General features: G+C 51.1%; 1 protein-coding gene across 3 annotated transcripts in view; it reads left to right on the top strand.

Annotated features, from left to right (window-relative positions):
• The window catches only part of Clip2 (CAP-Gly domain containing linker protein 2), a 64,145-nt gene that overhangs the window by 24,629 nt on the left and 23,370 nt on the right, over positions 1-16,146 (top strand). For all 3 annotated transcript variants that reach the window (XM_021162395.2, XM_021162396.2, XM_029477823.2), the window contains exons 3-7: positions 4,858-5,414; positions 9,889-10,013; positions 10,881-11,094; positions 11,653-11,850; positions 13,957-14,060. In XM_021162395.2, coding sequence (XP_021018054.1) covers positions 4,858-5,414; positions 9,889-10,013; positions 10,881-11,094; positions 11,653-11,850; positions 13,957-14,060 — 1,198 coding nt within the window. The remainder of the gene's footprint in view (positions 1-4,857; positions 5,415-9,888; positions 10,014-10,880; positions 11,095-11,652; positions 11,851-13,956; positions 14,061-16,146) is intronic.

Genomic DNA, 16,146 nt, shown 5'->3' with positions numbered 1-16,146 from the left:
GGGGGGGGGGATGGGCCTCCCTAAGGGGAGGGGAGAAGGTCTGTCTAGAGGGGAGTTGGTGTGCAGTCTGTTCCTGGAGGTTAGTAACCCAGCAGGGAGGTTCTGCAAACTAAAAAGACACAGCACCATGGCATTGGAGGAGGGGGAGGGGTGTCAAGCAAGCGGCTTGTGGGGGCTGCTGGGTGAGGGGTTGTTAGAGTTGACACAGGTGATCGTGCAGGCATCCTTAGGTGCCACCAAGAAGAAACTGTGGGATCTGTGGCAGGGTGACCCACGTCACATAGTTCAGTCTATCTCACCGGCCGAGACTGCAGATTCAATAACACATCTTAGACTCACCTTCTTCCTAAATCCTTTTGTGGGTTCGTGGTGCCTATTAACATGTTAAAGGCTCTGGGAAAGTCCGCAGGGAAAGGACCTTTACCTTTGTGTGACGAGTTTCTTGTTTGAACTTGGAAGCTAATCTTATTATGCCACTTAGTAGCATCTCCTATTAGGCCAAGGACCTAGCAGAGAGTGTCTTTCATCCCTCCAAGGCCATCAGGGCCAAATCAAGTTCGCCCCAGAGTTGATAGTTGTCTCTGTAGGTCCTGGTAAGACGCACGTTCATGTGCATGTTGGGGTGCATCTGTCCGTGTGGGTGTGCCTGTGTTGGCCTGGGGTAATTTGGGGAATCCTTCTTTATTTCTTCTTCCACCGTAGTCATTAAGGCAGGGTCTCTCAGTCAAACCCCAAGTGCATTGATGTGGGTCACCTCCCACCAATCCTCCTCCAGGGTTCCTCTGTCTCTACCTTCTGAGGCCAACATGGCATGTGCCCCCCTTGCGTTTATGGTGGTTCTGGGATCCAAGATCGGGTCGTATAGAACAGTAGCATATGCATGATAACTGAGCCATCTCCCCAGCTTTCTTTTCTTTTTTCTTTTTATCTTAAAAAGGGGGGGGGGGGAGGTGTTTCATGTAGCCCAGGCTAGCCTTGAACTCACTATATGTAATCAGAGATGACCTTGCATTCCTGACCTTCCCGCTTCCACTTCCCAAATGCTGTGATAAGAGGCATGTGCCAATCACATCAGGTTTCTGTGGCATTGGGAGTGGGCTTCATGAACGCGCTCTTACTAACGGAGCCATGTTACCATTGCATCAAAGCCCCTCCAGGAGAGGGATCATTTGATGAGTAAAGCCAACTTAGAAGGTGGGAGGTGAGGACCGTGCTGGGTTTTTAAATAATTAACATTGCAGCCAGGTGTGGTGGCGGTGCACGCCTCTGATCCCAGCACTCGGGAGGCAGAGGCAGGTGGATCTCTGAGTTTGGGGCTAGCCTAGTCTACAGAGTGAGTTTCAGAGTGACAGCCAGGGCTACACAGAGAAACCTTGTCTTCAAATCCTCCCTCTACCCTCCTCCCTCTACCCTCCAAAAATTAATATTACATTTTAAAAATTGTAAAACATTCGTATTAAATTATGTGTCTGTTCTGTGTGTGGATATATACAGGAGTGCAGTGCCCACAGAGTCCAGACGAGGCCGCTGGATCTCTTGGAGCTGGAGTTACAGGCAGTTGTGAGCCACATAGTGTGGGAACTGGAACCCAGCTTGGCTCCTATGCAAGAGTAGTTGGTGCTCTTAACCACTGAGCCGTCCTTCCAGTGCCTTAAATCAGATATTTATGTCTATATTTGTGTGTGTGTATGTGTGTGCGTGCGCGTGTTTGCACGCGTGTGCACACACACACACAAGCATCATGGTATGCTCATGAAGGGAGGTCAGAGGACACCTTGGCTAGGTCAGTTTTCCCTCTCTGCCATTTTGGCCCTGAGATCACATTTTGGTCAATCTTGGCAGCAAGCACCTTTACCCACTGAGCCACCTCACTGGCCCCGTGCCAGCCTTCTGGCAGAGCAGGCAGGGAAGGTTCCTCTGAAGCTGCGAGCAGCTCAGTAACTTCATGAGGTACTAGATTATGGGAACCTCATTCATGGGTGAACATCGCTCCCTCCAGTTCCCCCAGGCCCTTAACTGGCTGGATTATAACTTCTCTTCTTGTGTGTGCCACCCTTCCCCCACCCCTTGCTGGCCCTCCGTCGTCCTCCCTTGTGGCATCCTTGTGACCACAGGGTTGGTCAGATAGTACATTAAACTGGGGTTCCTCCTGACCGAGTCTTGGCAGGTAAGGAAAAGCCCTGTCAGGGTTGGGCAAATAGTTCAGACCATAAACGGCTTGCCTTGCAAGAGTGGGGAACCTGCGTTCAAGCCCTAAAACCTTAGGTTAAAAAACAAAGCCGGGCGAAGGTGGCGCACGCCTTTAATCCCAGCACTGGGGAGGCAGAGGCAGGCGGATTTCTGAGTTCGAGGCCAGCCTGGTCTACAGAGTGAGTTCCAGGGCAGCCAGGGCTATACAGAGAAACCCTGTCTCGAAAACCAAAAAAAAAAAAACCCCAAAACCAAAAAATAGCAAAAACAACAACAACAACAAAAAAAACCAAACCAAACAAACAAACAGGTGGCGGCTGAGACTCTGGTGACCCGGCATGCAGGAAGCCATGGTTTCATCCCCAGCCCTACATAAACATGGTGGCCCATGCCTGACATCACAGCACTTCAGATGGAGAGGCAGAAAAAGATCAGAAGTTCAAGGTTGTCCTTGGCTCTATAGCAGATTCAAGGCTAGCCTAGGTTACTCAAGACACTTAAAAGAAGGAGGAGGAGGAGGGGGAGAATCCGGTGGTGTCGGGCAAGGTGGTTCACAACCACTGCAATCCCAGTGTGAGGGAGACAGATAACTGGGCAAGCCCAGCGAGTGTGAGGTAGCATGGGTAAGGGCTGGGCAGAGGGCTCAGTGCTTGAGAGCACTGGCAGCTCTTTTTTTTTTTTTTTGGTTTTTCAAGACAGGGTTTCTCTGTGTAGCCCTGGCTGTCCTGGAACTCACTCTGTACACCAGGCTGGCCTCGAACTCAGAAATCTGCCTGCCTCTGCCTCCTGAGCACTGGGATTAAAGGCATGCACCACAACGCCCAGCGAGCACCGGCAGCTCTTGCAGAGCTCATTTCCTAGTACCTTGGCACAGTTGGCAGCTCACAGCCACCTAGAGGAAGCTCCAAAGACTTCATGCCCTCTTCTGGCCTCCGAAGGCACCTGCACACACATGGGTATACATGTGTATGGCACATGTGTGAGCATACATACACACACACACACATGCACACACAAGGAAAAAGAAAAGGCTTGTCTCCTGTCTAAGACAAGGCAAGTCTCAAGTCCTTTCATGCAGGGGACAGTGCCGTCTGAGTCCCCACACAAATCCCTACACCCACTGTTGAACCAGACTCCCAGCTGTTTCTCTCCTCACTTCCGCCTTAGTCTTTTGCATCAAAGCTCCACTTGGAACTTTTTTTTGGAGACAGTCTTACTGTGTAGTCCTGATTAGCCCAGAACACAGTATGTAGACCTTGGCTGGCCTTGAATTGGTCCAGCCTGTCACCTGTGTGCTAGAATTAATGATTAAAGGTGTGTGCTAGCATATTAGGTTTAGTTTGAACTTTAAACCTATTTAAAAGATTTTTTTTGAGACAGATTCTTATGTAGCCCAGGCTGGCTCTAGACTCTGTGCATAGCTGAGGATGACCTTTTACTTTGATTCTTTATCCTCCCAGGACTCGTGAGGCAGAGGCAGCTGGATCTGTGAGTTCAAGTCCAGCCTGGTCTGTAAAGCCAGTTCCAAGATAGCCAGGGCTATCTGGAGAAACCCTGTCTTGAAAAAACAATTAAGATAAAAATCAGAACCCAGAGTGTGTGTGTGTGTCTTATCTAGTCTCATGGGGAAACTGAGGCACCTATTTAGAGAAATCCTGGCCATTGTGTTACAAATATCTCTGGTGGGGGATGGGATGCTATGTTAGGGGCATCCTGTGTTCTCCCACTCCTAGGCAGCTGAAATCCCCCTGCCTGTCTCTGTGGGGAATTTAAGAAGAGTTTGATCTCTGTGAGGCAGGGGCAGCTGGGAGGACCAAGTGGGGATGGCTAAAAGGAAAGATAAATCAGGGCAGCTGTGTTGACATCACAGACATGAGACCTGAGGTGTAGCAGCTGTTGAAGCAATTGGTTGGAGGGACCTGTGACCCTGGAGAGAGGCGGGAGAGATTATCTGGGGGTCCTGTGCGCTAGGACAGCTGATAGTAGAGACAGCTGAGCTGGTATCTTCTTTCTAAGAATAGACGCACTGGGTCCCCCAAGCCCTGGAACCCCTTTTTGTTCTTTATGCAAAGAGACAGGTAGAGTGGGGTCCTCGGTGATGGGGTCGGACACCAGTGAGGGCTGGGGTCACAGCCCATAGCTACCTAGACATGCCAGGCATGTACAGAATTGTTTTATATCCGTTTGTTATGTGAGGGGTGGCATTCATGCTGTGGCACACATCTGGAGGTCCCTGGAGATCAGAGGACAGCCTGTGGAAGTTGATTCTTTCCAACACATGTGTCCCAGGGATTGACTTCAGGTCGTTAGGCTCCTTTACCCACTGACCACCTCATCAGACCATTGTTTGGTTTTTGATGTCCTGAGGGTGAAACCCAATTCTCATACAGTGTCTACCCTGGCGGCCGCATGCCACCCCACTAGTGTTAACTCTTGTCAATGGCAGAGACTCAAACATCGGATGCCCCAGGGTGGGTGCCAGAAGAATACGGAAAGACTCGGGGTTGCCCACTCTCCGGAGGGAAGAAGCCCTTCACAGGTCAAACTGCTGAGCATGGCTGCCTCAGTTTCCGTAATAAGATAACTATCACCGACACCCCCAGATCTGGCTGTATATGCCCAAGTTCCCAGGCTAGACCTAACTCCTGCCTCTTAACTTATCCACAGGGTCTCCCCTACACAAACAGGCATCGGGCCCCTCCTCGGCTGGAGCCGCCACCACCGTCTCCGAGAAGCCAGGTCCAAAGGCGGCTGAAGTGGGTGATGACTTCCTGGGAGATTTTGTGGTGGGCGAGAGGGTGTGGGTGAATGGCGTGAAGCCAGGCGTGGTGCAGTACCTGGGTGAGACACAGTTTGCGCCAGGCCAGTGGGCCGGCGTGGTCTTGGACGACCCGGTGGGCAAGAACGATGGAGCTGTGGGTGGCGTGCGCTACTTCGAGTGCCCGGCTCTACAGGGCATCTTCACGCGGCCCTCCAAGCTGACCCGCCAGCCCACGGCTGAGGGCTCGGGCAGTGATACCCACTCGGTGGAATCCCTCACGGCCCAGAACCTGTCCCTGCATTCTGGCACAGCCACGCCCCCACTCACCGGCCGAGTCATCCCCCTGCGGGAGAGTGTTCTTAACAGCTCAGTGAAGACGGGCAATGAGTCTGGTTCCAACCTCTCGGACAGTGGTTCTGTAAAGCGCGGTGACAAGGACCTCCACCTGGGAGACCGTGTGCTGGTAAGTGTGGGTGGTACCTGGCCGGGTACCCCAACTCTCTTTACCCCTCATTCCCTCGTGAATAAGCTGGACCCCAGGGACTGGCCAGAGAAGAATCTAAATGGGAACTTGAGCAACGTCCAGGCTGAGGCCACGTTACTCATTGGTGCCACATAGGATAACAGTGGAGAGGACGCAGGCTCTGAAGCCTGTTGCTGTGTGGTCCTGGGCATGCGTATTAGCCTTTCTGGGTCTCAGTTCCCATCTTCCGTCAGATTTTTTTGTGGTTGTAATAATACCTGAGATGAAAAGAACTTACGGGGAGGAAAGATGGGTTTAAGCGCGACATAAAAGAGGGTCCAGTTCAAAGTTGATCGGCTCCAGTGCTTTGGGCCAGTAGTCAGCAGGAAACAACAGGGCCAAAGGGCATGGTGGGAGAAAGCTGCTAACCTTGAGGTTGCCAGAAAGAGAGGAAGGGGGAGATGGCGGAGCGGAGCACAGGCTGAGTCTGCGGAGTAGGGATGAGAAGTCTGATTATTGACCCACAGTGACTACTTCCTCTGACCAGGCCCCGCCTCCTAACAGCCCATTCAGCTCGAAACTCATCGGAGGGCGGGCTAACGTGGAGACCAAGCCTTTAACCAAGTTTCTTTGGGGGAGGGGGGGTATTTAAGTTTAGCCATTTTTTTCTTTTTAGACAGGGTGTCACTGGGTAACACTGGCTGGCTCGGGACTTGCTATGCACACCAAGATGGTCTCACTCAGACACCGTGCCCAACAAAAACACTGTTTTATAAAATGGCAATTTTGGACTGGGGCTATAGCTCAGTTGTTAGAGTGCTGGCCTGGAGTGCACAAATCCCAGGGTTTGGTCCCCAGCACCCCATAAGCCAACATGCCTGTCATCTCAGCTCTCGGGAGGTGGAGGCAGGAGGATGGAAGTTCTAGGTGAACCCTAGGCTGAGACTGGAGGACAAGCTGAGTACTTCTGCCCTCCAGGCCAAAGCCCTGATTTCTCTCCAGCCTCTTCCTACTCTACTCTCCTGAGGCCAGTGGCTAACATTGCAGTCTCCACGGTAGAGGCATCCAGAACTTTCCATGGGGAAGATGGCCAGTCATCTGCAAAATAGGAGCAGGCACTTCAGACTATCAGTGAATATAGGACCATACATATTCATATCACTACAGATACTCATGTGGAGACAAATATGTGCACATGAATATTCATGTTTGTACATGAATATTCATGTTGCATGGATATTCATCAGGGCAGAAAGGCTCTGGGGGAGTGAAAAATATGATTACTGAATAAGAAACTGCCCAGACGTGTTAGAAAATTAAGAGAAGTTAGAAGCAGCGAGGCATGGACAGTGAGTCTGAGGTCAGCCTAGGCTACAAAGTGAGCCAACCTGGGCTATAGAACAAGAGCCTGTCTCTGAACAACAGCAAAGCACTGAGGCAGTATCTCAGTAGGTAAGTACAAGGACTTCAGGTTATCCCCCAGAGCCAAGGGGAAAAAATGCAGGCTGTGGGGATGCATGCTTGCAATCCCAATACTGGGGAGGCAGAGACCGGAGAATCCCTGGGGCTTGCTGACCAACAGCTTAGCTAAATCTGTAGACTCCAGATTTGAGAGAGTCCCTGTCTCAAGACCTAAGGTGGCAGAGACTTCACATTGGCCTCTGGCCCGTATGCACATATGCATGTCACAGGAACATAGGCACACACAGAGATTTTGTATAGAATAGACGGGGGTTGTGGGTAGGGAGGGAATGTGCATGTGTATAGATGTGAAGTGGTATCATTGGCCTTGCTGTGTATCTGAGGATAGCCTTGATCCTCCTGCCTCTACCTCCTCAGTGCTGGGGTTGGATTCCAGGGCCCCTTGCATGCTAGCAGAGCGCTCTGCCAACTGAGCTGCACCACAAGCCCCCTGTTTGTATTTTATCATGAAGAATTGAGGGGTCTTCAAAGTCTCCCTATACAAAAACCCAAAAATCAAAACCAGCAACAACAAAGGTAGATGTATCAAGGGATGGAAACACTAGTTGTCCTGGTTTGAACAGCACATCAACATGGGGACCCTGTTCCCACATTCACCCTGAGCCCCATTTGTAAGTACACCTCCTGTCAGTCTTAAGAAAATGAGGATCACTGGAGTGTGAGCCATTCTTATGTGCCAGTTAAAAATACCCCAAAAGTTTAAAACAGAAGTTACAGCAGACAGCCTGCTATTTAGAGATGGGCATGATTACGGAATCATTCTACTGAAAGAGGAAATGGTGTTTCTGGGGAGAGGAAGGAGAGAAACTTCAGGGCGTTGGAAGGTGTACCAGTTCTTAACCCATGGGTCAGGTAAGACCATCAGAAAACACAGATACTTACGTTATGATTCATAACAGCAAAGTTACAGTTACAAAGTAGCAGTGAGAATAATTTTATGGTTGCAGGTCACCACAACGTGGAGAACTGTATTGAAGGGTTGTATCATTGGGAGGGTTGAGTGGTGTACTGGTTAGGTTTCTTTTGGTTTGTTTTTGTACCGGTCAGTTTTAACTGCCTCAATCTAGAATCAGCTGGGAAGAGAGTCTCAAATGAGGAATTATCCAGGTCACACTAGCATGTGGACATGTCTGGGAAGCGGGTTGTCTCGGTGATTAGTCGACATAGGAAGACCCAGCCTACTGTGGGTGGCGCCATTCCCTAGGCAGGGGATACTGAACTGTATAAGAACAGAAAGTTAACTGAGTGTAAGAAACAAGCAACAGATGTGTGTGTTTGTTCACTCTCTGCTCTTGCCTCTGGATGGGATGGTTTAATTTCCTGCCTTGACGTGCCCACCGTTGCCCTCACTTGTCCAGACTATCACCTGGAATTGTGAGCTACATAATCCCTCTCTTCCCCTCAGGTACTTTCTCACACAGTGTTTTATCACAACAATAGAAAGAAAATTAGACCAGACAGACCTGGTTTTGCAAGTACTAGGGCCTCTAATTTATTTGTATGTATAGCTTGAAGTTTTACAAGTGGTTATGAGCCCCCACGAGGCTCATAACCAATCTTCAGAGCCAACTCTCCGGTCTCTAAGAATCCACTTTATTGTTGAGTATAGGCACACACCTTTAACCCCAGCAGATGGCCGGCAGAGGCAAGTGAATTTCTGTGAGTTTAAGGCCAGCCTGGTCCAAGCTATCCAGGGCTGTGTAGTAAGACTCTGTCCTGAAACAAAACAAAACAACAAAAAAACCATAAAACTTATTTATTCTTCGACAATTTCATGCATGTATGCAATGTATTTAGGTCACATCGACCCCAGCACCCACGCCTCCTGACCCCTCCCCAACAGGTCCTTCTCCTGTCCTCATGCCCTCTTTATATTTATGATTCGCTGAATCCGGTTAGTGCAGCTTGCATGCTCATAGAAATGGAGCCATGGGCAACCTACCAGCAGCCACATCCTGGAGGGAAACTGAGTCTTCCTTTTCCCAGAATCCAGGAGTAGCTCCTCAGCCGGGCTCGGGAGTCTCTTTCCTATTTAATTAATTAATTATTATTATGTATATGTATGTATTTATGTGTGTACACATGTTTATATTATGTGTATGTGTGTATATGTATACATACATGTGTGTATATGTATGTATGTATGTTTATAGGTGTGTGTGTGTGTGTGTGTATGTGTATGCATGTTTGCCGGGGGGGGGGCACTAGTGCAACATCATGGGTCTGAAGTCAGAGCACTACTTTGGAAGTCAGTTTTCTCTCTCTACTGACGGTTCCAGGAATTGAACTCAGGTCGTCAGGGTTGCAAGGTGTTAACCTGCTGAGACATCTCACCAGCCCTCCCTACTTTTAATTTTTATGAGGTGTTGGAATGCAGCCTCGGATCTCATGCATGCTAGACAAGAGCTTTACCACCAGGTCATGGCCCTATCACCTCACTGGGGGATTCTAGGCAGGGGCTCTACCACTGAGCCACGCCCCCAGCCCCTCACTGGGGGATTCTAGGCAGGGGCTCTACCACTGAGCCATGCCCCCAGCCCCTCCCTGGGGGATTCTAGGCAGGGGCTCTACCACTGAGCCACGCCCCCAGCCCCTCACTGGGGGATTCTAGACTTTACTGCTGGGCTATGCCCCAGCCCTGAAAACTGCTTTTGTATTTTTACTGAGAGCATTTACTGAGGCTCTAGCATCATGTAGACGCTACATCCATACGGTACTTAATTATCACGAAAATTCTTCTAGTAAATGAGGGTGCTGAGATTTGGAAAGGTTCTGTAACTTGGTCAAGCTCATGAAACTTACAGCACAGTTTGGGGTCAGGTCTGTGTCTCTATCCAAACCTCTGCCCTTCCCTGTAGCAGCCAGGTGACCTGTTAGAACCCATATCCCTCCCAGCCGTCCCTGGGCATCTCCTCTTTCTCATCTGCCCTCTGCCAGGCTCAACCTGTGTCCCCTGCATCCTCTGGACCTGCCTCTCTCCATGTGCCAACAGGTTGGTGGGACGAAGACCGGTGTGGTACGATATGTTGGGGAGACGGACTTTGCCAAAGGCGAGTGGTGTGGTGTGGAGCTGGATGAGCCCCTTGGGAAGAACGACGGGGCGGTGGCAGGGACCAGGTACGAGAGGCTTTCCTGAGGATCCTCAGAAGGGGTGAGGAGAGGGTGGTAGAGAAACCCTGGGCACGTTGTACCAGACACCATGACGTCCATGTTCTCCCTCCTGTCAGCCTGTCAGGCTAGGCTGAGGGAACGATCATCCCACTTGACAAGAGAACTAAGGGCAGAGGTCATTGTCACAAGCAAGCACTGAGAGTCCCTCTGTTCTGTGTTCCCTTTGCCACACAGTGCAGGGCTGAGTTAGGCAGAAGCCTCGGTCTCTACTCACCTTGTGTTTCCCGAGGGACACACAGAAGAGCTGCAGGTGTCCTGCACTCTCACATTCTGCCCCCTCCTCTTTTTCTGAGGTAGCCTTGTGTAGCTCAGGCTGGCTTCTAAATCACTATGTAGCAGAAGCTGGCCTTGAACTCCTTATCCTTTTAGCACCGTGCCCCTCTCCTTCTGGGTCCTTCTTTGTGCAAGGTGTCCCCATGGATAGAGAGCCGGTTTGGGATGTAGACTAGCAACAACTGAGGTTAAAGCCAGGGTACTCTAGATAGTTTGTAGGTTTTTGGAGCACTGTAGCCTGGGAGGCCCCACCTTCATTTTGCTGTTCTATCTAGTGATGGACAGCAAGTTTCGTAACAATGTTTCCAGAGGTGTTCACAGCTGTAAACTTTTGTCAGTCCCATCCCACTAATCCCTGCTTCCATCTCTCAAGTGCTGGTATAGGTGTGTACCGGCACTTCCATCCGGGAGACTTTGACCTTGGGGTGTGGCTGGCAGGGCCTAGGAGACACTTGTACCTTTTGGGCTCTGAGATGGATTAGGACACAGGGGAGACTCCAAGTAATGATGGCGTCACTGTGGCTCTCTTACGCTCCCCAGGTACTTCCAGTGCCCACCCAAGTTCGGTCTCTTTGCACCAATCCACAAGGTCATCCGAATTGGCTTCCCGTCCACCAGTCCAGCCAAGGCCAAGAAGACCAAACGCATGGCCATGGGTGTCTCCGCTTTGACCCACAGCCCCAGCAGCTCTTCCATCAGCTCTGTCAGCTCTGTGGCCTCCTCTGTTGGTGGCCGGCCCAGCCGCAGTGGCCTGGTAAGGATAGAACTGGGGCGTTTGAGAACTCTGATGTAGGGATGAAGATAGGATATTCTGTGCCCAGCTTGCTTTGATTCCAGGCACCCCTTAGTTGGGGTTGGAGGATGGTGGAGTGTGATCTCTTCATAAGAAAAATTGATCCATTTATATTTTTTGTTATATATGTGACTGGTTTCTTGGTTACGTTCCCTGGGTAAACAGTGTGGGATAGATACAGACAGAATTCCAAGGAGCTGTCACATGAATCCTAGGTAAGGAGAGAAGAGGAGGCCACCTGGGTTTGGCAGAGGGACTTCAGTATAGCTTGGTCTGTGGTCCCTGTTGAAGTCTGACTCTCTGCCATCATGTTGCCTTTGAGAGGGAATCAGCAATGACTTTAGGGCATCCTGGGCACTGACAGAGAAAGACAAAGACTTCTCATCCTGTGTTAGTGAGGCCTGAGGGAGCAAGCTGAGCTTCAGTACAGCACAACACAACACAACACAACACAATACAATACAACACAACACAATATAATACAGTATCTTGAGTCTCGCCCATGCCCACTCTCTGCAGCTCACAGAGACCTCTTCACGCTATGCCCGGAAGATCTCAGGCACCACAGCTCTGCAGGAGGCCCTGAAGGAGAAGCAGCAGCACATTGAACAGCTACTGGCTGAGCGCGACTTGGAGAGAGCTGAAGTAGCCAAGGCTACCAGCCATATCTGTGAGGTGGAGAAGGAGATCGCCCTGCTGAAGGCACAGCATGAGCAGGTGGGTGGCTGGCGGGCTCCGGGCTGCATGGAATACCTCTTCCCACAGGGCTCATGAAAGCCGGAAATCTTGGGCATACTGCACAACCTACAGCCAGCTCAGCAGCCTAGAAAGTGTCTCTGTTAGTGAGCTCAGTTGATTTGGGCCTCTACCAGGCAGCTTGTCCTGCCTGAGAGCACTTGCCTGCTTATAGAAGCTTAGGAGGAAGGGCCAGAGTGAGCTTTGTCAATTTCTAGGACTTCCTGAAACTATTGAGTTGTTTATTTCCTCAGTTTTAACAAGCTTCTCTACAAGATGGGCTATTGTACTAACCTTTAGAACATCCTGCATTTTAACAGACTTCTCTCCAAGAGAGGAGTCCTTTGAGGGACCCTATCTTTTAGGGTCTTACTGCTGTGAACAGACACCATGACCAAGGCAACTCTTTTTTTTTTTTTAAAGATTTATTTATTATTATCTGTAAGTACACTGTAGCTGTCTTTAGACACACAGAAGAGGGCATCAGATCTCATTACAGATGGTCGTGAGCCACCATGTGGTTACTGGGATTTGAACTCAGGACCTTCGAAAGAGCAGTCAGTGCTCTTAACCACTGAGCCATCTCTCCAGCCCAAGGCAGCTCTTATAAAGACAACATTTAATTGAGGTTGGCTTACAGGTTCAGAAGTTCAGTCCATTATCATCAAGGTGGGAGCATGGCAGTGACCAGGCAGGCATGGTGCAGGAGGAGCTGAAAGTTCTATATCTTTATCTGAAGGCAGCTAGCAGAATACTGGCTTCCAGGCAGCACCTGGCTTGAAGGCCACACCCACAGTGACACACCTATCCCAACAAGGCTGCACTGCCAAGTAGTGCCACTCCCTGGGCCAAGCATACACAAACCATCACAGACCCTTCTATAGGGAAGCCTAGAACTACTTCTTAGCCCTTTGGCCAAGATCAAGTTGGGAACAGGCCTTTAAACCTGTTAATTACAAGACACAACACAGTTGAGAACATAGCTCAGCATAGAGCCCCTGCCTAGAATCCCCCAGGGAGGGGCTGGGGGCGTGGCTCAGTGGTAGAGCCCCTGCCTAGAATCCCCCAGGGAGGGGCTGGGGGCGTGGCTCAGTGGTAGAGCTCCTGCCTAGAATCCCCCAGGGATGGGCTGGGGGTGTGGCTCAGTGGTAGAGCCCCTGCCTAGAATCCCCCAGGGATGGGCTGGGGGTGTGGCTCAGTGGTAGAGCCCCTGCCTAGAATCCCCCAGTGAGGGGCTGGGGGCGTGGCTCAGTGGTAGAGCCCCTGCCTAGAATCCCCCAGTGAGGGGCTGGGGTGTGGCTCAGTGGTAGAGCCCCTGCCTAGAATCCCCCAGTGAGGGGCTGGGGGCGTGGCTCAGTGGTAGAGCGCCTGCCTGGAACCCCCCGCAGGGAGGGGCTGGGGGCGTGGCTCAGTGGTAGAGCTCCTGCCTAGAATCCCCCAGGGAGGGGCTGGGGGTGTGGCTCAGTGGTAGAGCCCCTGCCTAGAATCCCCCAGTGAGGGGCTGGGGGTGTGGCTCAGTGGTAGAGCTCCTGCCTGGAACCCCCCGCAGGGAGGGGCTGGGGGCGTGGCTCAGTGGTAGAGCTCCTGCCTAGAATCCCCCAGGGAGGGGCTGGGGGTGTGGCTCAGTGGTAGAGCCCCTGCCTAGAATCCCCCAGTGAGGGGCTGGGGGCGTGGCTCAGTGGTAGAGCCCCTGCCTAGAATCCCCCAGTGAGGGGCTGGGGGCGTGGCTCAGTGGTAGAGCCCCTGCCTAGAATCCTCCAGTGAGGAGCTGGGGGCGTAGCTTAATATTAGAGCACCTGCCTAACATATACAGGGCTCTGGGTTTGGTCCCCAACATTAAAACAAAACAAAGCAATTATCATAAAGCCAAGCTTATGTCCACACTCAAAAGGAGCCCATCCCCGGTGGGGTCTCTGTATTCTTCCCTCCTGAGTCCCCTCTCCTCGTGTCAGGATCACTAGCCCTGCCTGGTGGCCATCAGGGAACAGGGAACAGGGAACAAGGACTCCTCTTCCTCCTCTGGTTCTGTCCTGTCCCCAAGAGATCCTGCAATTGACTTGCCCCTGTCCTGGCCTTGCTCTGGGTCAGTATGTTGCAGAAGCTGAGGAGAAGCTGCAGCGGGCACGGTTGCTGGTGGAAAACGTGAGGAAAGAGAAGGTGGATCTGTCCAATCAGCTGGAGGAGGAGAGGAGGTACGTGGCGGGCGGGCATCTGCTGGGCCATTGAAGGAGGGCGGGGAAACCGGGCGTGGCAGCTTAGACAAACCTGTCTGTAATCCTAGCACTTGGAACTGAAGCAGGGGGATCAGCAGTTCCAGCCTAGCCTGGGCTATGTACCGCTTTCAATTTCAGCCTGGACAACCTAGCACAACAGCCTTCAAATAAAAAATAAAACAAAAATGGGGCTGGGGCTGTAGCTCAGTTGGTAGTGTTTGCCTAGGACACATGAAGCTCTGGGTTCAAGTCCCAGCACTACATAAACTGGGAGTGGTGTTATCTCAACATTCAGAAGGGAGAAGGGGGAAGATTGGGAGTTGAGGGTCATCATCAGCTATATAATGAATTTGAGAGCAGCCTGGGCTACATGGGACCTTATCTGAGGGGAAGAGAGGGAGGGACAGACGAACGGACAGACAGATTTTTTTTTTTATAGTAAGGGCTTGGGCCAGGTATGATGACTAATGTTTATAAGCCCACCACTAAAAAGACTGAAGCAGGAGAATTGCTCACAGTTTGAAGATAACTAGCCTGGTCTACATAGCAGGTTTTATGCCAGGCAGATTTATATAGCAAGTTGTTAGCTAAACCCTACCCCTCTAAAGAAAGAACTGGGCTATAGCTTAGTGCTAGGGAGTCTGTTGGGCTTGAACAGGGATGAATTTAGACCCTGGGCAGCAATTGTGGCCTTGGGGTCTTTTTGTTAAAAAAGTTAATATTTGTGTGTGTGTGTGTGTGTGTCTGTGTATGTGTATGTGTATGTGTATGTGTAGAGGAGAGGGAGAGGTATTGCAGGATATGGTCCAGGTAGTCCATCAATGTCTATCTCATTACAAAAAGGCCAGAAAGCTTGTGGTGGTTCAGGCCGTGAGCCTGGATGTCTTGGCAGTCCCAGTCTGGTGTTGTAGTCCCAGAGGACTCCTGGAGAGCTGCTGGTCTTCAGTATGTGCTGGAACCCTGAGGAAGTCAGGTGAAGGATGTCTCAGCAGTGGGGTAGATGAACTTGCCAGCAAGAATAAGGACAAGCAGCAGGCAAAACCCAAAAGTGTCCTCCTTCCGTGTCCTTTGACATGGGCTGCCACCAAAAGATGTGGCCCAGAAATAGGCTGGATCCTCCCGCGTCAGGCGTCAGTGATCTAGAAAAGAGAACTTCTCACAGGTGTGCCCAGTGGCCTGGGTCTAGTTGTTCCAGATAAAGTCACGTTGACCACTGAGTTCAGCCATCACACCTGGCAAGTACTTCACTGAAGGAATTTTCTCTCACTCTCCAGTTTTCTTTCTGTTTACCCAAGAGACAGGGCCTTCTTATGCACTTCCCCAGGGATGGATTAGAAATTCCCACACTCCTGATTTCCTAGAAAAACCTTTAACCAAGGTCAGGGACAGGAGCCCACTGATGCAGACCCTGAGACCCCTGGAAAGATGCAGACATGTTCATCCCTCAGCCCCTACCAGAGACACCGGCCCAGGTTCCTGGGTCTCCTGCTGGGATACAGAATGGTCCTTCGCCTCCATCTCAAAAGATGCCGATTTCTGTATGGTCCTTCCTTCCCCCATGCTGGCAGCAGCCCCCAGTCTTGACACCCCCATTTGCATCTGTTTTGGGCAGTCAGCCAAGTCCTGCAGTTACTGTCTCACTGAGGGAAATGCGGGTTATTTATATCTGCATGAGATGGTAGCCCTGGCCCACACATCTGGTTCCCATGGTGATGTATCTCATGCCAGAAAACACAAACAAGTCTTTTAAGGCATCATGAGGTGGGAGACAGCTCACTGGCAAAGTGCCTGTGGTGCAGGGGCCTGGGTTCGGCTCCCTGGCAATATGACAGACATGGTCACACAGGTCTGTAACCCCCAGGACAAGCTGTGCAAGTCCTGCTCATCCCCGGAGCTCCCTGGTCAGACAGTCTATCCAGTTAAGACCACCAGGCTCAGTGAGACATCCTGCCCCAGGCATGGTGGCATAAACCTTTCACCCCAGTACTGGGCAAGCAGAAGCAGATGGATGTCTGTTCACTCAGGGACAGTCTAGTCTACACAGAGTTCCAGGCTAGGCAGGGCT

This window comes from Mus caroli, unplaced genomic scaffold (assembly GCF_978045245.1).
Source record: "Mus caroli unplaced genomic scaffold, Mus_caroli_1 scaffold_4, whole genome shotgun sequence".
NCBI lineage: Eukaryota > Metazoa > Chordata > Mammalia > Rodentia > Muridae > Mus > Mus caroli.
This window is presented reverse-complemented; position numbering and strand designations above follow the sequence as displayed.